Source organism: Urocampus carinirostris, chromosome 10 (assembly GCF_059441175.1).
Source record: "Urocampus carinirostris isolate Australia breed hairy pipefish chromosome 10, RoL_Ucar_1.0, whole genome shotgun sequence".
NCBI lineage: Eukaryota > Metazoa > Chordata > Actinopteri > Syngnathiformes > Syngnathidae > Urocampus > Urocampus carinirostris.
In genome coordinates this window covers 3,898,998-3,922,646 of record NC_142358.1, presented here as the reverse complement: position 1 = coordinate 3,922,646, position 23,649 = coordinate 3,898,998, and the positions used below count along the sequence as shown (strand labels likewise).

General features: G+C 41.1%; 1 protein-coding gene across 1 annotated transcript in view; it reads right to left on the bottom strand.

The window, feature by feature from the left end:
- Positions 1-23,264, bottom strand: part of LOC148357517 (1,4-alpha-glucan-branching enzyme-like) — a 153,100-nt gene extending 129,836 nt beyond the window's left edge. The window contains exons 1-2 of the mRNA XM_088345647.1: positions 23,050-23,264; positions 1,442-1,608 (exon numbers count right to left, since the gene is read on the bottom strand). Of these exons, the coding sequence (XP_088201773.1) occupies positions 1,442-1,608; positions 23,050-23,156 (274 nt within the window). The 5' untranslated portion in view covers positions 23,157-23,264. The remainder of the gene's footprint in view (positions 1-1,441; positions 1,609-23,049) is intronic.
- Between the last annotated feature and the right edge of the window lie 385 nt (positions 23,265-23,649).

Here is a 23,649-nt window from a genome sequence, read left to right as displayed (position 1 = left end):
GGTAGACAGAAGATTGATTTTTAATTTTATTTTAACGAAAGTTTTGATGTTTTGGACTCATCCAAAAATCCATCATCTGTCCGTTATCCGGGGTCAGGTCGTGGGGGAAGCGGCCTCAAGTGGGGAAGCCCAGACCTCCTTATCTCCAGCCACTTCGTCCAGCTCATCCAGCATGACGTTTCCAGGCCAGCCTAGAACCATTCTTATCAGATGCCCGAGCCACATTAGCTGGCTCCTCTCAACGCAGGTCTAGACTGAGTCCCTCCCATATGACTGAACTTCTTACCCTATACATAAGGGAGAGCCCAGTTAACCTGCGGCGGAAACTTGCCGTTTGTATCCAGGATCTTCTTCTTTTGGTCATGACCCACAGTTCATGACCGTAGGTCGGCTCAGCTCCTCCACCACGATGGACCGGTACAGGGCGCGCATGGAGGCAGACGCTGCACCAATTCGTCTGTCAATCGCCCGTTCCAATCAACTCTCACTCGTGAAAAAGACCCCGAGATACTTAAACTCCACCACTTAGGGCAGGATCTGATCCCCAACACGGAAGGAGCATGCAACCCTTTTCCGGCTGAGAACCATGGTCTTGGCCGCTTCGCACTCAGCTGTGAAACGCTGCAGTGAGGGCTGAAGATCAGGGCTTGAGGAAGCCAACAACACTACATCATCTGCAAAAAGCAGAGATGCACACCAGATGCTTTAAATGCCACAGCTAAGCCTAGAAATTCTGTCCATAAAAGTTATGAACAGACTTGGTGACAAAGGGCAGCCTTGTCCAGCTCTTAATCAAAACAAGTTGGATTTACTTGGACTCATGTTACATTAAAATACCAGACACGTAGTCAGAACTTTAAATTTTTTAAAGAAAAAGCTTTCGTTCCAGACTTTGACCTGGCCACTCCCGAACCTTTCTTTTTTTGTGTAATTCAGAAGTGGACTTGCTGGTGTGTTTTGGATCATTGTCCTGTCCTGTATGACCCAAGAGCGCTCAGGTTTGTGGGCAAGAACTAATGGACGGATGGTCTCCTTCCGGGTCTTCTAGTAAACACCAGAAGTCATAATTCAGTCAACAACAGCAAGTTGCCCTGGTCCTGAGGCAGTTCATGTTAGAAAACCTTCCAATATGGCAGATTTGAAACGAGCATTATATAATAAGAATAGATTTCTATCCCCAGCTATATGGCAATTTCACTTTGTGATCCCAAAATCAGAACAGATTAATGACTTATCCCTGGGGGCACACCAAAAGCAAAAGCTCTTCATGTCAATAAACAAATCAAATCTCTAAGTCAAGCACCCACTGTAACTGTATTCATCCCTAATCCATTTCCAGGTGTACCCACTTCACGGATATTGCCTGGAATATTGCAGCGGGATTCTCCAAGGCACTCTAATAAAAGAGCGGGGTTGTTCCCCCGCCCGAAAGTCCACTTACTGAAATCGCCGGTAAGGAAAAGGGCCTCTGCAGCTGGGGCCCACTCCTTGAAGATGAGACTGTTAGCTTGCCGCTGCACGCCGAAGGTCCAGTAGCTGCGCGTGAATTGTTCGAAACCACCCTCTGCTTCTTCCAGCTGGAAAAGTGTTTTCTGGAAAAGCTCATACCTGAACAATGACAAGAAAGTACAAATACAATTGGATTTTCTTGTTTAGTTTGAGGGTCGTTATGTTCTGACAAACATATGGCCTGTTGGCCGGATACAGCCTGTAAGATGATTTAGTCGGGCCCGTATGTCAAAATATAAACAATTACTTAGCTCATATGTCAGGAACCCATTGCTCGTGAGCCTTTTTTCATGAGTGCATCCGTCTCTAAGAAAAAATTCTGACCATGCAAATGTTCTCTATGTCGTTACATTCTTAACGTGAGCAAAGACTATTTTGATGCACACAATGCCTAAACAACGCTGAAATCTCTCGTGGTAAGGTCCAAATAAACCCTGTTTTGGCTGTATATTGCTAACAAATCCTTAATATGGAAGCTCATTAAATAATCTATGAGACACCTTATGAGGAAAATCCACAAAACAAACTGTAAGACAAAATCACCGAAAGTATTTGATTGGGTGGGGGGAGTAGGGATGGGCGCAGTGTTGCAAAGAACACACGCATTCCCTTAGTGCGGTCTGCTCCAATGGTAAACACGTCGGTATCCTGTTTTGGAGGATTAAGTGAAATTGAAACCATTATTTGTGACAAAAATGACAGTCAAAATGAGCCTTGACACTCAAAAATAACTGCGGGAGGAAGACTACCGTAAATTCCGGACTATAGAGCGCACCTGACTATAAGCCACACCCACCACTTTTCGAGTGCTTTGGCACTTTTGTAGTTATACAAGCCGCGCCCATGTATAAGCCGCAGGCGCCCGCAGTTAATCTTGCGACACAGCCAAAAGTTTATTCCAGGCCACGCTGTAAATTCCACAATCGTAATTTCATGGGGGATGGGGGATTTTGTAAGATTTATTGGTCTATATTCTTTATCAATTATCCATTATCGGTCAAATCTTAATACGCTACAAAGCCAAGGGGCCGAGACACTTGCTCTCAGCCAAGTGGCTGAGTCAAGGTCCTAGCTACAGAGCCAAGCAGCGATCAGTGTGAATGCACCGTTCCCAGAGGTACTGCAATACCGGACCGATGAGTGGAGTGCACAGAGGAAGCTCTTATTCCATCTACCGATTGCAAAGATCAATTGGAACTAAATATTCACACAGAATTCACAAATCCCATCTCAGAGGCATTCAGTCATGGTCTACAACCTCATGAGAGTTCAAAAGGGTTTTTAAGGGTTATTGTTCTATCTTCGTTATTCATTGTCCATTATCCGTTATCGGTCTGTTCGGCTTCACAATTAGTACACTAGACCAGAACTACAGTTGAGGGGGTTTTTAAGGGTTATTGATCTATCTTCGTTATTCATTATCCATTATCCGTTATCGGTCAGTTCATTATATGCTACAAAGCCTAGGAGCCGGGACACTTACTCTCAGCCAATAGGCTAAGCTAAGGTCCTAGCCCCAAAGCCTTGTTGCAATCATTGCGAATGCACCGTTCCCGGAGGTACTGCAATACCGGGCCGATGCGTGGAGTGGACAGAGCAAGCTCTTACCCACAACAGTATACAAGTTCAGAATCACGGTCAACATCACAAATAGCAAATGATATCCGTAATTAAGGTATGATGTAGACATCTAAAGTCAGGGTCCCGTTGAAAGTAATCCAAGGAAACAAAATGTATATTTCCAAAGTTAAGGGTGGGAAAAATATATATCCACTATTGTCCGCTGCGACAACAGACAGATCTACCGGTAACTCAGCTTTACCATATTTCCCATCAGGCCGCGTTTTCTCCGCCCCTTATTTTTGATTCGTCCGTACAACACATAACAGAATAAATCTCTAAAATAAATACATTACAAAAATATACAGTTGCAAATACATATTATACATGGTTACACATATTTACGAAGAAAGACGGTACACTTAGAGAGTTTTCAAAGTTTTAATAATAATAATATAACTTTCATCCCAAACCGTGCCTTTGAAAGGTACCAACATGCTAGTAGGATCACGCTTGCTATGTATCAAACATACCTGTGAATCTAAGGCACCCCGTGAATGTGAAAATCACGGTCCACACACCGGCCCGGTATCGCAGTACCTCCGGGAATGGTGCATTTGCATTGATCGCAGCAAGGCTTGAAGGCTAGGACCTTGGCTTGGACTTTTGGCTGAGAGTAAGAGTCCCGGCTCCTAGGCTTTGTAGCGTATTATGAACTGACCGGTAACGGATAATGAAAAATGAATAGAGAAGATAGAACAATAACCATTAAAAAATCCCCCCCCCTCACGGTAAATCATCTTGAAATTCCTTCTTACAACTGCCGCCATCAAGGGCATCTTTCTCAGTATCGGGACATACCTTGACTTCACAGAACAAACATGCTAAAACTTAGAGATTGCAGTCTTTCTTGGCGCTCATATTCAACTGTTCTTAATCTTACCTTTTAAATTCCTGCGCCGCTGGTGGCCGTTAGAAAAATTCCATAAATTAGCCGCTTCACTGAATAAGCCGCAGGGCTGAACATTTGGGGAAAAAGTAGCGGCTTATAGTCCGGAATTTACGGCAATTTTAAGTGGTAAATTTATATTAATGTGGGACACAGGGTCTGGCATTATTATTCTTTCATAAATTTTATGAAATCAAACTTCACACAAGGAAATCAATTGCACTGAAGAATTAACTTTGTCAGAAGAGCAGGTTTGGTAGTTTTGTTGAATTTTGTTGTATGTGTGTATATGGTGCAGTCGTCTCTAAAAAAAAAAAAAAAAAAAAAAAAGACCAATCAAAATATTTTGCTTTAATGGCTTTTTGAGTAAAGGTTTCCAAACCCTGCTCTAACTCATTGCTATCAAAAATGTTTTTTCTTTTTTTTGTTTTTTCATAGATACAAACCAAATGCTCCTTCCCGTTGCTAGAGGGCAGTAACGTTGTAAAAGAGCTGATGTGCAACGTTCAGCATTGACACGAGTTAATAACAGTAAATAAGCATTTGCAAAGTGATGTGTCTAACTGAAAAAGAAAACTGTCAAACCTCCTTCACCAATTGCCACTACAAAACAAGTTATCGGTCAACGCACCCTTTCTATATTGGCACTACCAATAAAATTGGAGGGTAACCTAGGAAAAATCACAATTAGGGCTGTGAAACATTCAATTCCAAACATAAAAATAATTTTTCTTTTGTTTTGCTTGGAAAATATTTTGAAAATAATTTGTAAGGTACCATACAAAAGTAGGCTGAATGATAAAGAATAGTACTGACAAACGAAGGTAAATGTTTTTACAATACGTTGTTTTAATTGACCCAGTTGACGTGAAAACAGAAAGTCTGGATTTGGCCCCCGAGACAAACTGAGTTTTACATGCCTGAGTTAGTTGATCCTGTCTCAATATTTTAAGTGTGTCAGAGCAAACAGAAATAATTGTGTAATTTCTTCATCATAAAATTATTGTTTTAGTCATTTTTAACGTATTCATTGATTTAATAATAATTAATTTCTTTATGGCTTTTTCTTTTGTGTTTTTTTTTAGACAGACAAGGCTTGGGCACGTCATATCAGTTCCTGTTATAACCAGATGATGCCCCTTTCCAGTGGAAAACTCCAGTCTCCTAGTCACAGTCCTTGAGACTGCTTTCCCAGTATAAAAGTAATTGTCCTTGACTGCGCATTCGTAAAGCCTAGAAGTAATTGTCTTTGTAGCTCATTTGTACCCGGAACCTTCTTGGATAATATAACTTTGAAAAAACTGCTTATCACAACTCCAGTGCTCATAACCCGGATGTAAACAAAAAGAAAAGTCCTTCCTTCTTCACTGACTTTAACTCCACCCGGCAGAGTAAAGGCCCACATTAAACCACACCACCTACATTGCATATTACCGAATCTTACTGCAATATGTATTCTGTGTAGCACTATTTAGTTACTCTATATAACACGCTACAGTGGGCATTTGCACGTCACACTGGGTATTTGTATATTGTATTCTTTTGGCTTTATTATTGTACTGTTCTCAGCTCAGGGATGCTGCTGGAAATGTGAATTTCCCTTAGGGGATGAATAAAGTATCTATCTATCTATCTATCTATCATACGTTCATCGATTTATTCATGATCCTTTTCCAATAGACATCTGCACTGCAAATTTTTACAACATATTAAATTATATGATATTTGATGCCACATATCACCAACAAGCCTTATCTCACTAATGGAGGGGATGTTTACAGAATAAACCAAATGTTTCGCACCCATGTTTAACTTGGAGTCCCAAAACACTTGTATAATTCTCAACCATGGGTGCTATACTCTTTAAAATGATGAGTTGGTTTAAAGCATGTATAAGTACATATGAGTAGTACTTACTATATGCCTATATTTGAATGTATTCTCTTTATCTTGGTTAGGAGCAAAACAGCTAATTAGCATAGCTTTCTATCACCCATTTTACCGCAATTTTACTCCGCAATTTCCACCTTAATATAGATTCATGTCCTGGGGGTCTACTACAGTGGGACCTCGCTACTTCGCTAAAAAATAACAATAATTAATTAAAATAATTAAAAAAAATAATAATAATAATAAATATATATATATATATATATATTTTTTTTTTTTTTTAAAGCATTTTTGAAGGGGCGTCACTACTTCGTGGTTCCACGTTCGCGGGTTCAGAGCTTCGCAGGTCCAAAAAAATAATAATAATAAAATAAAATAATTAAAAATAAATAAATAAATAAAAATAAAAAAAATGTTTTAAGCATTTTTGAAGGGGCGTCGCTACTTTTCGCGGGTGGTTTTGGTCCCCATTAACCGCGATAACCGAGGGATTACTGTATATCTGATACCTTCAATTATCAAGGAACCAATTCACTACTGAAAATCAAACATTCCAACTCAATTTTTCTTTTCTTTTTTTTACCAAATAGACTTCTTCTTCCGGAAACAAGGTTTAAGGAGATTTAAAAATTACTTGAGGATTGCCACATCTAGACTCCAAAATCCTGATTATATTTCTCTATCAGTCGTTCCCAACTCCCCATACTGGAAATCCTTAAAATCTTTTGATGCGCCTGGGCCTCAATTCATCCCGAAGCTCGGTCTTTTCACCTTTCGGGAAGGATATGCGTACTACTTTGTCATTTATCTCACTTAGCTTCCCTCAGCCAGCTGGTGTCCATAACAGAACCCCCTAGCCTTCACCGACTCCTACTCGCCTCCATCACTATAAGCGCATTTCAGCCAACTGAGTTAAGTGCACTTGCTTCCACGTAGCGTTCGTGCCAAGCTTTCCACTGGCCTCCTCGGTGCCCTTGGGCAAAGGAATGATCAGCGGACGGACTTAACCGCAGTTTCTCAGCTGCTGCTTGCAAAAAGAGCGGGGTGGGTTTTTTTCCAATTAGGTTGCCAAGTTTTATTCAGAGTGCAAACAGAAAACTGAAGGAGCAGAAGGCGACCAGTCACACAAGAGCTTAACAGACTAAATACTAACAATGCTAAACCGATTGGAAGACAGAAACAGCGATTAGTAAGATCAACTACCGTAAATTCTGGACTATAGAGCGCACCTGATTATAAGCCGCACCCACCACATTTTAAGAGGATAACCGCTTTTGTACTTACACAAGCCGCACCCGTACATAAGCCGCATGCGCCAACATTAAAACATGTAACAAAATCATGAAATTAACCCAAACCCGACTTTGAGTCCCGCGATTGTAACTGAATATAAAGTACACAGTCCAGAAAGTACAGCCGGCAAAATGAACGGAAAATTATATCGATACTTAAGGTTTGATGCAGACCTGCAGAGTCCGGGTACCTGTTGAAACTAATCCAAGGAAAAAAAGTCTATATTTCTAAAGGTAAGGGTGGGAAAAATATATATCCACTATTGTCCGCCGCGACAACAGGTCTCACTCACCTTTACCCCACTTCCCGTCAGCCCGCGTTTGCTCCGCCCCTCTTTTTTAATTCGCAAAACATATCAGAATAAGCGTCTCAAATAAATACATTACTAAAATATACAGGTGCAAATACATATTTTACATGGTTACACATATTTACAAAGAAAAACGTTACACCAAGAGAGTTTTCAAAGCTTTAATAATAATATTATAACTTTCATCCCAAACCGTGCCTGTGAAGGGTAGCAAAACGCTACTAGCAACACTCTCGCAACACAGTAAACGGGTCTGTTAAAAAAAAATATACGGTACTTGTAGAAATCACGGTAAACCGTCCTCATCTTCCTCCTTATAACTGACGTCATCAAAGTCTTCTTCCCCAGTATGGGAAAGAGACTTTGTCATAAAGACGTCGGCCCACGCTCCCTTATTAAAAAACACGCTAGCATCACACTCGCAATGTAGTCGCAAGTTTACGTGCAGTAGCTCTGTTTCCTTCTTTATCAGACTGCTCGATTGCTTTTAGCTTGAAAGCTGCGTCATGTGCCTTTCTTATTGCAATTTACATGGTGAGGATATGTCTACGCTAATTTAAATTGTGAACAAGCTAAGAAGTTGCAGTCTTCCTCGGCGCATATATTCCACCGGTCTAAATCTTACCTTTTATACTCGAGCGCCGCAGGCGGCTGTTAGAAAAATTACATAAATTGGCCGCATCACTGAATAAGCCGCAGGGTTGAACGTTTGGGAAAAACTTAGCGGCTTATAGTCCGGAATTTACGCTTTGTTTGAGTAGGTCTGTGGACCGCAGTTAATTTTTCAATCAGATTAACAAATGGAAAATAAATGTTTAATTAATTATAAAGGTAGAGAAGAAAAAAAGGATAAGGAGGAGAAACTGAAAAAGGAACAGCAGTGGTTAGCGCTTGTGCGGCACAGTTCATGTCATGGCAACCTGTCGTGGGTTCAAATCCAGCTCCAGACTTCCTGTGCGGAGTTTGTATGTTCTCCCTGTGCTTGCGTGGGTTTCCTCCGGGCACTCCGGTTTCCTCCCACGTTCCAAAAACATGCATTTCAGGTGATTTGGCCGGTCCAAATTGTCCCTAGGTGTGAATGAGCGAATTAGTTGTCTGTCCCTGTGTGCCCTGCGACTGGCTGGCAAACAGTTCAGGGTGTCCCCTGCCCACTGCCCGGAGATGGCTGGGATGGGCTCCAGCCCCCCCGCGACCCTAATGAGGATAAGCGGTACGGCTGATGAGATGAGATGAGATGAAATAAAAAGGACGAAAAAAGGGAAATGCAATGGTAAATGAGGAGAAAATGAATGAGAAAAAGCAGAAAGAGAAGAACAAAAAGGATAAAGTGAGTAATGAGAAGGATGAGAAAGAAGAGGAAGGAGGAAAAAATAGGCAGAAAAAGGTGGAAAAGAATAATACGTTTGAGTAAAAGAATGGAATGAGAATGATAGGGTGTGAAGGAAAAAAAGGAAAAGAATAAAAGGAGAAGGAGGAGAGGGAGAGGGAGAAGAAAAACAAGTGGGCGCAAAAAAGGGAGAAAGAAAAGGATATGGAGGAAAAAAACAAGTACAATGAAAACAACAAAGAACAAAATAAGACATAGTATATACACATTTACTTTAAGAGGTAACATAACATCCATTTGAAAGTACACTAACATTTTGTTCTATCTTTTCTGGTCGATTCGCAATTACAAAAAAAGAGGAAAAAAACCCTGAAGTGAATTACTAAGCTTCCACTATTTGAGCAAGGTTTAGTCTGTCTCCTTTAAATATTCTCCACTCGGTGAGAAGGGATTTTATTGCCATCTGATCTGCGATGCCTGAGGGGTCCGAGAGTAAATGTACCTTGCGCTTTTGTTTCCAAATGAAATCGCTATCTCCCGATCTCGGCTCATAATCTTCTGTCAAGTTCACGACCTGCCTTCTCAGACGCTCCAAAGAAGCTGCTAAAAACGAGTAACCTATTTAATTCAAAAAAGGAGGACGACGGATATTGAGACATCGTTTGACGTGTTATACAATAGAACCCCGGGATACAACATGAATCCGTTCTAAGGTGTGGATTGTAAGGTTAAATTGCTTTATGGAGGGGGATAGGAACCTATGATTATTCAGCTAACGAGTTCCAGACCCGTGGTACTCCAGATAAAAACATTAAAATAACAAATTAGCACTTAGTAAGTAGTGCTTATACACTGTAGGTCAAAATTTACAACTTGTAAAAAATTAAATAGTTTTGAAAAAAATAACATCTTCACTGGTTAAGGACCATTTGTTGTGCCTATACCATGCTACCAAAACAATGTTCACAAAATTGATTAGAAATTTCAACAAAACATGTTTTTAAAATAGATAAAGAATTTCCTTGAAGGTGAAAACATTGAATTAATGGCATGACCTGCAGAGAGTCCTGATCTCAACCCAATAGAGAACCTACAGAAAGTTCTTGATGACAAAGTTATGGTCAAGAAACCCCCTAAACTCACCGAAGTGATTTGTGTGGCTTCTTCATATATCTTTATCTCAAGTTTCATTTCCATTCTTATAATCTCATTGCTTCTCCATTTAGCATCACTGCAAGTCTTGAGACCTATAGCTAAACAAATTCATGTTTGTTAAACACGATTCTCTATTGATCAGAGAGGAAAAAAGGAGCATTGTTTTGTGGAAATTCAACAAGTAGCATATCAGCACCTTCAGCCATTACACGCAAATAGCAGACCAGCATTTTATATGAGATTGACCAATAGCAGACATGCATCTTAGAGACATACATTTATTTCACTCTGTGACGTTAGATGATTTGATCTAATTCACGAAATAAGAATAATGGCAGCGCCTGCGTCTCCAATCAATAAATACTGTATACCACTTAAAACTGGTCTTCCTCCCGCAGATACTTAAGATTGCTGAGGGTCATTTTGACCTTAATTTTTTTTTTATAGATAATGTTTTCGAAACAAGGTGCAAGCAGAGTTCTTGGCACAAAATACTGCAAACGAGGCTACTAACGTTTTTACCTTAAATGCAGACAGAGCTGAGCAGAGAGAAGTGAGTACTTGCACTGTGTGTATAGCTCCGACCATCCATACTACTCACCCAATCAAACAGCTCTGTGTGCTTGGCTAGAGTTTCTGGGTGTTAAATATTTGTTCTGTAGGTAATCATCAAAAAGTGTCTCAAAACTGAACATACATTGTTTAATGAGCTTCCATATGAAGATTTCTTTAGTGTTTTACAGCCAAAACAGGGTCTGTTGGTGTGACACCTTGGCTATAAACTGTTGTTGGGACTGTGCCCTTTATACAGGATTTAACCGCACATGATGCTGGCATCACATGTCCTATGCATTCACCAAACTCAGCTCTGAGATTTGGAATGCTACAGATGAATTGTGCATGGTCAGAATTTTATCTCCAAGCCTTATGTATTCATGAAAAGAGCCATAGGTTCTGAACACCTGGTCTACAGTATCTTCTGCTTGGCTGATGTAAGCAACAGCGTTTGTTCGAGGACGTCAGGAAGGTGGTGCATAATGTCACTTTACAGCGCTAAGTGCGCTAATGAGGCTAAACTGAGAGACGGACATCAGCGGTGTGCTTGAAGGATGGAAGTGAAGATTCCGCCACAGCTCACGCTCTTCGCAGTTAATGATATTTAATGGTATTTTCTAACAGTCAGTCTGGAGTCACTGCGTCAATGTCGGTCTCGCTCTAAATAACCAGCGCCGTTTTGGAATTGATATGATTCAGCTCGTGCAGAACTCGACATTCTTAACATGGTCTGTGCCTTTAGCCTAAAGACTGTTCTGCAATCCCTCACTACTTCACGCTTCAAGGCTTTCGTGCAGCCCTGGTTGAAGAAAATTCTGTCGAGCCTAGCAGCTCTTCTTTGTGTTCTGCCCTCCAAATAGCGAGCTGCACTAGCGCAGCCCTAATCCAGTGGTTCTCAAACAGTAGGGTGATGCCCCCTGGATGGGTGCGAAGCTCTGTCCAGGGGTGCGTTTGACTTAGAAGAATTTTTTCTTCTTTGTTCAAAATAAAGACCAATTGAACCTTCACAACACTTGGGAGCAGAGTTCTCAATAGCAGAGTGTTTTGTTTCCATTAAGCCTCTAAACAGGCGATAAGCACAAAGTACTTTGTATTTCTTTTGGTATTTTTTCTCGTTTATTTTTCCTTTTCAGTCATGTTGCAACCAACATCATATCAAAGAATGAACAAATCAGCCGAAAAGAAAAAAAGGGATGACAGGTTGAAGCCAAAGGCTTATAAGTGACCTGAACCCCAAAATAACTTTGGACACTTCTTCAAGCAATCTTACGTCTTATAACAATCATTTGTGAATCCATTAAAAAACGACCACATTATTGAATGACAAGATATACCGTAGCACGGCGGCGCAGTGGTTAGCGCTTGTGTGGCACAGTTAATGTCATGGGAACCTGTTGTGGGTTCAAATCCAGCTCCAGACTTCCTGTGCGGAGTTTGTATGTTCTCCCCGTGCTTGCGTGGGTTTCCTCCGGGCACTCCGGTTTCCTCCCACGTTCCAAAAACATGCATTTCAGGTGAATTGGCCGGTCCAAATTGTCCCTAGGTGTGAATGAGCGAATGAGTTGTCTGTCCCTGTGTGCCCTGCGATTGGCTGGCAACCAGTTCAGGGTGTCCCCTGCCCACTGCCCGGAGATGGCTGGGATGGGCTCCAGCCCCCCCGCGACCCTGATGAGGATAAGCGGTACGGCTGATGAGATGAGATGAGAAGATATACCGTATTTTACGGTTTCTGAGAAATTATTATTTTCACATAATTTTCCTCCTCACTCGCTAATAAAAATATAATGTGGAAAACCTGTAACAAACACACATTTTCTTGTGAAATTTTTAAAGTTTAAAGTAGGATTGGACGTGCAACAAGAGTGAGCCATAAAATCTTGACCAGAACAGGTAAAAGTCCCAGTCCCACCTTTTTGAAGCTCAGATGACATCAGCCTGATCAAGGGTATTCTCCAGTGTCGTCTGTTCGGTGCTTACGCACACCGAATGCCATCCCGGTGTTGCACACACCAATGTTACTCCAATGAGCATAGTGTATTTATAGGTCAGGGTTAAGTTGGACATCAGTATTGTATATTCTTGGGAGCCCAGTTCACGCTCAGCAAAGCCTTCTAGAAGTCCAGCACTCACACTCAGTGTCACATTTCAACCTCACCCCAAAACAACAAGCAAACAAAAAAATCACATTAAAAAAAGTCTATATATATAAAAAAAAAAAATTTCAATTTTTTTCCCCTCTTGTCCTCCTAATAAGGTGTTATGCTGTTTAATCATGCCTAGAGAAGAGGGAATAATCAGAAAGTATATATATATTTTTTTAAAGTAGAAAAACACAAATGGAACGGAACCCCAAACATTTAAAAAGGTGAAAAAAAGAGAAAGCAAAAATTCATTATCCAACATGACATGTGTTCAGTTCTGTACAAGTCTGTCCAGGTCTTCAACCCTCTCGATCAGCAGTGTATTAAAACAATAGGAAGTCTCTCAGATCAGGTTATCAAAAACTTTACAATTTGTCATCCAGGTGCTGTCTATCAGACTGTTCTTTTCCATTTGACCTGCCTTCCAAGTGATTTCAGCATTTATTTTTGTGAGATTTTCCTTGATGTAGAGTCTTTGGCACTTTAATATAGCACCTTGCTTCAAAATATTACACTTCTCCAATGGGTTGGAAACCCGTGGCAAAACAAATGATGGTGTATTTATTCTTGATTGAAGCTGATATTAGAAATCAACAAGGGCATCACTTATTGGTATGTTAAAATTTTGGAGTTGAGAAATAACCCGTTGAGCTACTGTCTTGTGGATTTTTTCCCCCATTCTTTCTGCCTAAAATAAACAGCGGATCATGCAGCCGCAATCCATTATCGCTAGTTCAATATTGCTTAGAGCAGGGAACGAGACAGCACATTTATTTTTTGGTTCTAGCCACTGAAGTGTGCCATTGTTGCCTGCCTAAAATGAACAGCATCTGCTCACCTGGTCAACTACTGTTGGCTAGCGGGAGCAGAGAGGGCAAATTTGTGTCATGCATAAACACTCTTATTTCTTACTTTTTCTCCCTAAAAAAAACAGCATATATGCGGCTGCAGTCCATTATTCCCAGTCGACTGTTGCTGAGATCCATGTACGAGAGGGCAAATTTGTGTCATAAATGGCTTTTTTTCCCTTATTTTTGGAGTAAAATGAATAGAGCCTGTGTGGCCGTTATACATTACCGCTTACGCTATTGTTGTAAGCGGGGCCAACAGAACACAATGTTTTCCTGTTTTTTTCTATTACTTAGGGTGGGGGCCAAGAGAGCAAATTTGTGTCAAGCGTGCTGACTCTTTTTTTCCATTATTTCCATCTAAAATGAACTGCACTGTTTTGGCTGCAATCCATTGTCGACTATTGCTGAATCTGGGGACAGAGAGAGTGAATGTGTGCCAGCTCTTTTTTCCCCATTCTTGCCACCTAAAATTAACACTGCCTTTCTGGTGACTATCTATTATCCCGACTTCCCAGCTGCGGGAATGGGGGCGGGCAGAGCGCATGTTAAAAAAAGAGAAGAAAAACATTGTAGATTTTGACAAATCGCAGTGGTTGAGGTACATTTGCAGTTTAATGACAATTGTGGGACCCATATTTGTAAGTGGTAGAACTTTTGGTAGTTGAGTAAACACTTCTCAACCTACTGTAAATAGAGTATCAGTGTATTAATAAGCATCATCCTCTTCGGAGTGCTCAAAAGTGCCGGCAGCGGTAAGATTTCCTGCTGTCTTGTGCAAGCAGACGGGTAAATAATGAAGCGTGTCAACAGAGCAAGGCCCGACGGTGCCATAACCTACGCCTTGCATTAATGCCCGCTTCTCGCAATCATCAACGCGGCCAGCCAAGTTGTGATGAAGCTCGAAGCCGGGGGCTTGTGCCGGCCGGAGTCAGCGGGGGGGCAAAGTTCAACAGACGTGCGCCGCCCCCGGCCACGATACGGTGCTGCGATCTGAAGGGTCCGTCTGTGCGGTCAAAGGTCTTTTTTCTGATAATCCGTCTCAATTCTTGGCACGCTGCCAGATGAGGAGATTCGGCGTGTTGTGGTAGTTGAGAAACTACATTTTATGTGATGCTGATTAGAATAGCCACCAGTGTTATGGTTTTTGTGGCTAACAATTTGCCTGTGCTAATTTAATAGTCATTGATTCAGCAGTGGCTCAGGAGGTAGAGCACTCGTCTTGGGAACAAGAGATCGCAGTTCGAATCCCGGCTCCTCCCTGTAATATGTCGAAGTGTCCTTGGGTAAGACACTGAACCCCTAATGCCCCCAATAAGCAGGTTAGCGCCTTACATGGCTGTACGGCCGCTATTGGGAAATGTGAAGCACAATGTAAAGCGCTTTGGGAAGTCTTGACTTGAAAAGCGCTATATAAATGCAGATCATTTCATTTCATTTCAATTTTCTTCCAAAGATAGGCACTGACCTTAGTGAAACAACATCTGGTGAAGGAAACTCATTTGTCAAATCATTGGAAAACCACGTGCTTGTCAGACCAACAACCTCAGCCATAAACCCCCCCACCCATTCTTTTGCGATTCCCGTTTTAGATATATATATATATATATATATATATATATATATATATATATATATATATACATATATATATATATATATATATATACACGTATATATATACATATATATATACGTATAGGGCAGCACGGCGGCGCAGTGGTTAGCGCTTGTGCGGCACAGTTCATGTCATGGGAACCTCCTGCGTGGGTTCAAATCCAGCTCCAGACTTCCTGTGCAGAGTTTGTATGTTCTCCCCGTGCTTGCGTGGGTTTCCTCCGGGCACTCCGGTTTCCTCCCACATTCCAAAAACATACATTTCAGGTGAATTGGCCGGTCCAAATTGTCCCTAGGTGTGAATGCGCGAGTGAGTTGTCTGTCACTGTGTGCCCTGCGATCGGCTGGCAACCAGTTCAGGGTGTCCCCTGCCCACTGCCCGAAGATGGCTGGGATGGGCTCCAGCCCACCCGCGACCCTAATGAGGATAAGCGGTACGGCTAATGAGATGAGATATATACGTATACATATATATATACGTATACATATATATACGTATATATATACATATACGTGTATATATATATATATATATATATACGTATATATATATATATACGTATATATATACATAAACGTGTGTATATATATATATATATATATATATATATATATACGTATATATATACATATACGTGTATATATATATATATACGTATATATATACATAAACGTGTGTATATATATATATATATATATATATATATATATATATATATATATATATATATATATATATATATGCAAGATCAGTTGCATTGCATCAGGTCTTCCAGCCCAAACTACTGCTCAACTGTCTAGGTTAAAGGTCACCCTGCTGTGCATAAAAACAGGTTGTTGACTACACCGGATGGACATTTGCTTTAAATACAAAATGCATGCGGTTTAAGAAGAGGTGCAAGCCGAAAATCTCCATGCGGACCTTTTGTTTAATGTATAAAAGCGTAGTTGAATTTACTGCAATCATAACAAAAACGGGGACAGAACAGAACAATCTTCAGCACATAAGCGCAAAATGGAGACTGATAGGTAAACGTGTGGCAATTTTAAGAGGATTTGAGGGCAACACATTTACTTCATGAAAGTCATAATACGTTTTGCCCAAAGCTTCAATCCTCTATTACTCTTGAGTTTAAACTGATATAAAGAGAGAATGTGAGTATTTTACCCCTAGAAGTCGCTGTAACTCAGAATTTCGCACTTGGCACGACCATGCAAAAAAGGTGGCGGTGTTGCTCTGATATCGGAAGATAAGTTGAAATTTACTCCTAATACCCCTACTAGTTTTAAAACGATTGAAGCACTTGTTATGAGGTCCTTAATGTCAACACCAATTTATTTAGTTGTTGTGTATCGCCCACCTGGACCATACTCAAATTTTTTGGAAGAATTTTCGGAACTGTCAAAAGACTTAGTAACTTATGCGGACAATGTTGTAATTATTGGTGATTTTGTTGTTCACATAACCTCCCCATCAAATTCACTTGCAATTGCATTTGAGTCACTGATTGATACATTTGGTTTCAATCAAATAGTCGATATGCCCACTCATAAAGATGGGAACACTCTAGATCTCATCCTGACCCGTGGCGTAGTAGCCTCAAATGTTACAGTGTTACCGTATCCTAATGCCATCTCTGATCATTATCTTGTTAAATGTGAGGTGCTGTTTAATGTTTACTGTGATAAGGAAAATTTAGGCTTTAGCAGTCGCAATATCCGCCCTAAAACGGTATTAGCCTTAAAAGAATTATTACCTACGGTAACTGCAGCCTTCCCTTCAATACTGCTTTGGTTAATGTTCTTGATTCTGTGGCGCCCCTAAGGGCCCGGTCACACAGCCGTTTGCGTCTGTATCGCGGCTGAATCACGGCCAGAAATTTCTGCTCGTGAAGCAGACGCTGTTGCCCGCGGTGGAAAATGCGCAAAATTGGCCAACCCGCTGTTCATCCGTGGTATGCCCGCGAAACAGACGCCGGCGGCTGTTCCGCTTCCTCATCGCGTCAGTTCCACGTCCTTTGCGCGTGTGGACCACGGGTATAAAAGCTGCCGAGCCGGGCTGTAGAACTCAAGACACAGTCCCGTGAAGATCAAGATTTCAAGCTATGGCACCGAAGAAGAAGCCAATATGTTATTATTGTAATAGTTTTTAATTTTTATTTTATTATCTTGTTATGAAATGAAAAGAAATGTCAAGAAATAAAAATGGATTAAGACGAGGTCACTACGGAGACGGGGATCCATGTTCACCCCTTGACGTCTCGAGCACAACTGACGTGTGCTCGGCAAATCGCGCTGAATATACGCGGAGAAAGGCGTTTGACCGTCACACGCGTTACACACGCTAATTCACGTGATAACGCCGCTAAAATTCCGCGTCCTACCCGCGTGTAACCACGCCCTGGCCGCGGCCGTAGCACGTCGTTCCGCGTCTGTACCGCGTCATATCCGCGTGTGTACCACGTGTGCCGCCCGCGGTTACCCGTGGTCTAAAGTTTTGAGCAGCGCAAAACTTTTTCGCGCGGCCAACCGCGTGTGAATTTCTTTCCGCGTGTAAAGCACGGCTGTATCTCGTCTGTATCGCGATCTCAACGCGGGCAACAGCGTCTGCTTCACGGGCAGAAATTTCTGGTCGTGATTCAGCCGCGATACAGACGCAAACGGCTGTGTGACCGGGCCCTTAGACATAAATTCCGACCCAAAAAGAATACACCTTGGTTTACTGAAGAAACTAGGTTACTCAAACAAAGTTGCAGAAAAATAGAACGAAAATGGCGCACTACTAACCTGGAGGTTTTCCGACTGGCCTGGTGTGACAGTTTGCTGAAATATAAAGTAGCTCTTGCCTCAGCAAAAGCTTCGTTTTTCTCCAAGATTATTGTTAAACATAAGAATAATCCAAAATTTTTGTTTGACACAGTGGCGAAACTTACCAGACAACAACTTAACCCAAATGGTTGCACTTATTCTGCTAACGACATTAGGGAATTTTTTAATAAAAAGATTCAACTAATCAGGAATGAAATTTTAAAAGAACACTCTGTATCCTCCTCCTATATCAAAGATGTGGAGGTGTTAGGTATGGACCGTGTCGGCGGTTGTTCAGAAACATTCTCCAGTTTAAATGATTTGTTTCTTGATAATCTAACACAGATGGTCAGTAGGGCCAAACAAACTACGTGCCTGCTTGATCCGTTTCTAGCTTCACTTGTGAAGGATCTGTTTGGGATCTTAGGACCATCAGTTTTAAATATTATCAATATATCGCTAAGGCAGCACGGTGGCGCAGTGGTTAGCGCATGTGCGGCACAGTTCATGTCTTGGGAACCTCCTGCGTGGGTTCAAATCCAGCTCCAGACTTCCTGTGCGGAGTTTGTATGTTCTCCCCGTGCTTGCGTGGGGTTCCTCCGGGCACTCCGGTTTCCTCCCACAATCCAAAAACATGCATTTCAGGTGAATTGGCCGGTCCAAATTGTCCCTAGGTGCGAATGAGCGAGTGAGTTGTCTGTCCCCGTGTGCCCTGCGATTGGCTGGCAACCAATTCAGGGTGTCCCCTGCCCACTGCCCGATGATTGCTGGGATGGGCTCCAGCACCCCCGCGACCCTACTGAGGATAAGCGGTGTAGCTAATGAGATGAGATGAGAATATATCGCTATCCTCGGGTATTGTTCCTGTAGCCTTTAAGTCTGCCGTCATTAAACCCACGCTTAAGCGACCTAACCTTGACCCAGAAAGCTTAGGTAATTATAGGCCATTGTCAAATCTGCCATTTTTTGCAAAATTACTTGAAAAGGTCGTTGCACAGCAGCTAAATGACTTCATGTCAGAAAATAACCTCTTTGAAACTGTCCAGTCAGCATTTAGGGCAAATCACTCTACTGAGACAGCCCTGGCTAAAGTAACCAATGATCTCCTTTTAACAATACATTCCGGTGCCTCATCAATGTTACTGCAGCTGGATCTCAGCGCTGCTTTTGATACTGTCGACCACAACATATTATTGGTTCGTCTAGAACGCATTGGTATCTCAGGAACTGTACTCTCGTGGTTTAGGTCCTACCTGTCAGACAGGATGCAATGTGTTAACTATGGCAATCTGACCTCTAAACAATCTAATGTCCCCTATGGTGTTCCTCAAGGCTCTGTATTTTTGTGATTAAGGGCTATATAGATAAATGTGACTTGACTTGAATTTAGCGTGTGCATATGAAGATAAGAGCCAACAGCTTGACTAAGATGCTAACTTAAGCAGCTAGCTGGAGAAGCTATTAAAAGGCAAGTGAAACAGAAGGATGACATATGTTCTTCCACGGAACAGCTAACAATAACGGCTAGTGGCGATCAATAGCCTGCAACCATTTAGCTCATGTGAGTTGCTAAAGAAGGAAAAAAGGGGAAAAATACAAAATGACTGAATTATAAATTTAATTTTACATATTCTTTGCAACAATTGCGCCATATTTTTTTTATTTTAATTTTTTTTCATGTTTCCATCATTAAATCAGCTAACTTGTACTTTTTTATGTTTTCACTATACAATATTTATTTTAATAATTGGATATTTTTGGACAATTTTTTCTATGTATGAACTTCTTTCTCGAACAAAAATCAAGTAAGTGACACTAAAGGACAAATCAGGCTATATCTACCCCGAGCAGCTGACAAAACAACAGCACCTAGTGACAAGCTATAGACTGCAGCCAAGTAGCTGAGGAGATAAAGTGCTAATCTTGAGATCGAGAGGTCGCAGGTTCGATTCTTTCGTTATATATGTGTACAAATAAAGCTAAGTGTGCTTGGGCAAGACACTGAATCCCTAATGCCCCTGATGAGCAGATAGTTTCCTTGCATGGCTGACGCTGCTATTGGTTAGTTAGTTTGTGTAAAAAGGAAAATGTGAAGCACATTGTAAAGCTCTTTGGGAGGTCTTCATTGACTTGAAAAGCTCTATATAAATGCAGACCATTTACATTTACTGGGAAGGAAAACTAGAAAAGCGTTTACAACCTGATTTCCATTGTTTCTGTTTTTGTAAGAACTTTTTTTTTATTTCAACTTTTTTTTTTTTTTTAATTTTACATTTTCTAGTTTGTCATTAAATAAAGCCTAAAATTTAGCAAAATTATACTTTGTTGTTATGTTATGACGATCATTTTAAGTTCAAGATTTTTTTGTGGAAATATATATTTTTGTAAAATGTTTTATAAATATTGGTGAATGGGTATATCACTTAACAACTTTTATAAAATAAAATTATCCAGGCAAGAGACACTGAAGGCCAAAGCAAGCTCGTTTTATAGAAAACAGCTAAAACTAACAATCGGTGCGGTGAGCCATAGCCTGCAAAATTCGGGAGCCGAATTTCATAATTTCTCAAGTGCAAGGATGAATTTCAGCCAGCACTAAAGCCAATTTTAATCCCCACTGGCAACAATAAAAGCCTCAGAGAACCGCATACAACCGGTGCAGCTGAACACATCGAAAAGCTGGTGTTGGTCAGAGCTGGTGTAAGAGGCTAATTTTAGTGGCAAGCAGGAGACGCTAATAAAAATTCCAATAAAGGTTTGCAAGGGCAAAGCAGAAAATGTCAAGCTTTAGGGCCGTGAATTGGAATCCAAGCGGCTAAAATGAGTGGCTAGATAAAGAAACAGGGGGGAAAAAACATTATCTACTGAAGTGATGCTCAAGCAAAGCTAGCCATCAAAGCCATGCAGCGAACAGCTGCGTACGCAAACATAAAATAACATGATTAATAATTAATTAGCGCTTTTCATGACATGATGTGAGTTAAATCCAGGCCAGGTTAATTCCATCAAAAAATGACAAAATATATATTTTCTTGGGCCAAATGAAATACTGTAAACATAAAACAACAGAAAATTGATAACATTAAAAATCGAACAAAGACACCTAAAAGGACTTATGGGAGAGAACTATGTTGTTCAGTGTAAATTTTTCATTTAATGCAGCTCTTTCAAAAGATTCTCATTCACCGATCCCTTAACTGCCTGGGTTGTCAGGGCACCACGCTGGACAGCTTTCTCCACTGTTGATAGTTCCTGGCCTGAGCTATGGCAAAGTTGGCATTGAACATGAATTCTCACTTTTAAGTGCCATATCATGACTTTAGTCTCACAGGCATTATGGAAGAAATTATATTTAGGTTGTTTTTTTCTTTTAATACATTTCATAAAATCTGAATTGTCAATCTTATGGGGGCAGCTGTGGAAGACTACAACGTTCAATTTGAGTCGTGCTGTTTGAAAACCTCAGCACCACTCATGTATGATTGGCATTGAGGGGAAAAACATGTTGTTTTACTTTATTTCTTTCTATTACTTGAATTATTTGTAATGTACTACAACAGCCATGTTGTATTGCGTTGGTTGATGATGTATGGTCAGTACCAGGGGCGATATTAGGTTCAGGGCTTTGGAGGTGCTCAGCACCCAGAGTGGCTTTTTATTCTAAAAGGCCATTTTTATCAATTGAATGTTTGTTTGAGGTCGTTTATTTTAATGTAATGTTTATTTTTGGAATTGAATTGTGGCACTCTTGGGCTTCTTTAATAACACACTCTCACCGTAATACACCAGGGCCTCCACAGACTCCGCCGCTATGCCACAAGTGACACAAGCCTAGCGAAGAGCTGTGCTAGAAATCATAAGGGCTGAACCATTTCAAGGCAGTAGAGTTCTTCACAACACTGCGTTCAAATTTTGTTTTGTATACAAAATCATGCATGGACTTGCTCCCTCATATCTTTCAGATTTAATTAAGCCCTATGTTTCGGCCCGGAACCTTCACTCTGAAAATGCCGGTCTACTAGTGATCCCTAGAGCCAAGAAGAGATCCGCAGGTTCGAGAGCATTCTCCATTCGGGACCCAGTCCTGTAGAATGCTTTTCCCCCTGAGATTCGAACTCTCAGTGGAAATGTTTAAATCTAGGCTTAAAACACACTTCTATTCTATAGCATATGAGTAACCTATATTTTATGTTGACAATATCTGTGTATTATTTGTTTTTGGAACATCCATTGCAGCTTGGTCATCCTGGAAGAGGGATTACCTAATGTGCGGTCCCTTCTCAAGGTTTCTTCATTTTCCTCATGTTGAGGTTTTTGAGTTTTTCCTTGCCCTCATGTAGGTTTTAGATCAGGGGGTGGTGTAATAATCGTCTGTGGTTTGCAATAATCTGTGGCCTGTGCATCCCTTTGAGACTGTTTGTGATTGAGGGCTATACAAATAAACATGACATGACTTGACTTCTTTCTTTTCTTTTTTTTTTACGATTTAGCCAGCGTTTTTAATTATTTTTCAGCTTTTTTCGTCTTTTACAAAGGAAGAGAGAATTTCAAAATGCTTTCATTTCTGGGGGTTCATTGGTGGGAAAGGGGGGTGCTTGAACCCCTTCAAAAACGGGCTAGTTAAGCTCATGTTCAGCACTTAAGTCTCACAAACATTATGGGAGAAAACCTTTCTAAATTTGATGTCGGCGATTGTAGTGGACTACTGTACTGCCTTTTTGTATTGCGTTTTTTGATGACGTAGATTACGTCACTGATTAAATTTGACAGGCCCGCGCACACAGAAGTCCTAAGTCAAAACAGCGCGAAGCGAGTTTGGAAAGTGGTGACGGAGGCGAGCACTACATCCTCAAGATAAATAACCGAATGGCGAGTGTCATTGTATAAGTCACACATTAAGCAGGTGCAAAAGCACACGGCAAACGGGAACTTTGAAGTGTCGCAAACCTGGCTTTTAGTGGGTTTGTGTATTCATGGGGTCCAAAGGTACACATGACAGCAAAACATTGACCTCGGCGCGTGACATTGACAGCAGATTATTATTTTTTCATATTCCTGCACAAACACGCCACTCGGGAAGCATTTACCTCCGCTCGAAGTCCTTGGCGTAAGGTTTAAGGTACGGGTCCATTCTGAGGAGAGTGTCGAACTCAGGAATGGTAACATTATCCTTCTGTTCCGCCATGGTGTCCATGCACAGATCGAAGCAATCGAATGTCGAGCTGCGCTCTTTCCCCGAATGGTTGTAAGTGTGGGAACAAAGAACGGGAGTTCACTCGGCAGGAGACTGTTAAGGGGGTAGCTGTGACTGGTAATAAACCAAGCCCGCCCACCTATCCCTATTTGTTTACCTGCAGGAGGAGCCACGTTCAATCGATCACGGCCGAGAGCAACTGCAATGCCTGCCAAACTGACAAGATGCTACCGCGTTAGCTGTAGGTGCCTTTTTAAATTGTAGAGTTTTCCAAAGAGTAAATATCATGTATTTCACACTGTTAATTATTGGTATAGTTCAATGTGGTATTTTAACATGGCTGCAGGCTGTGGAGTAGGGGACTTCCCAATTTTTGTTTGAATATTTCTTTTGTTGGAGAGCATACGATTTTCATTGTATGGGCAAACTTAATGAGTTGCGGGCCACATTCCTTTGAAAAAGTATTGATTTTATTTTTTTATTCTGACAAACA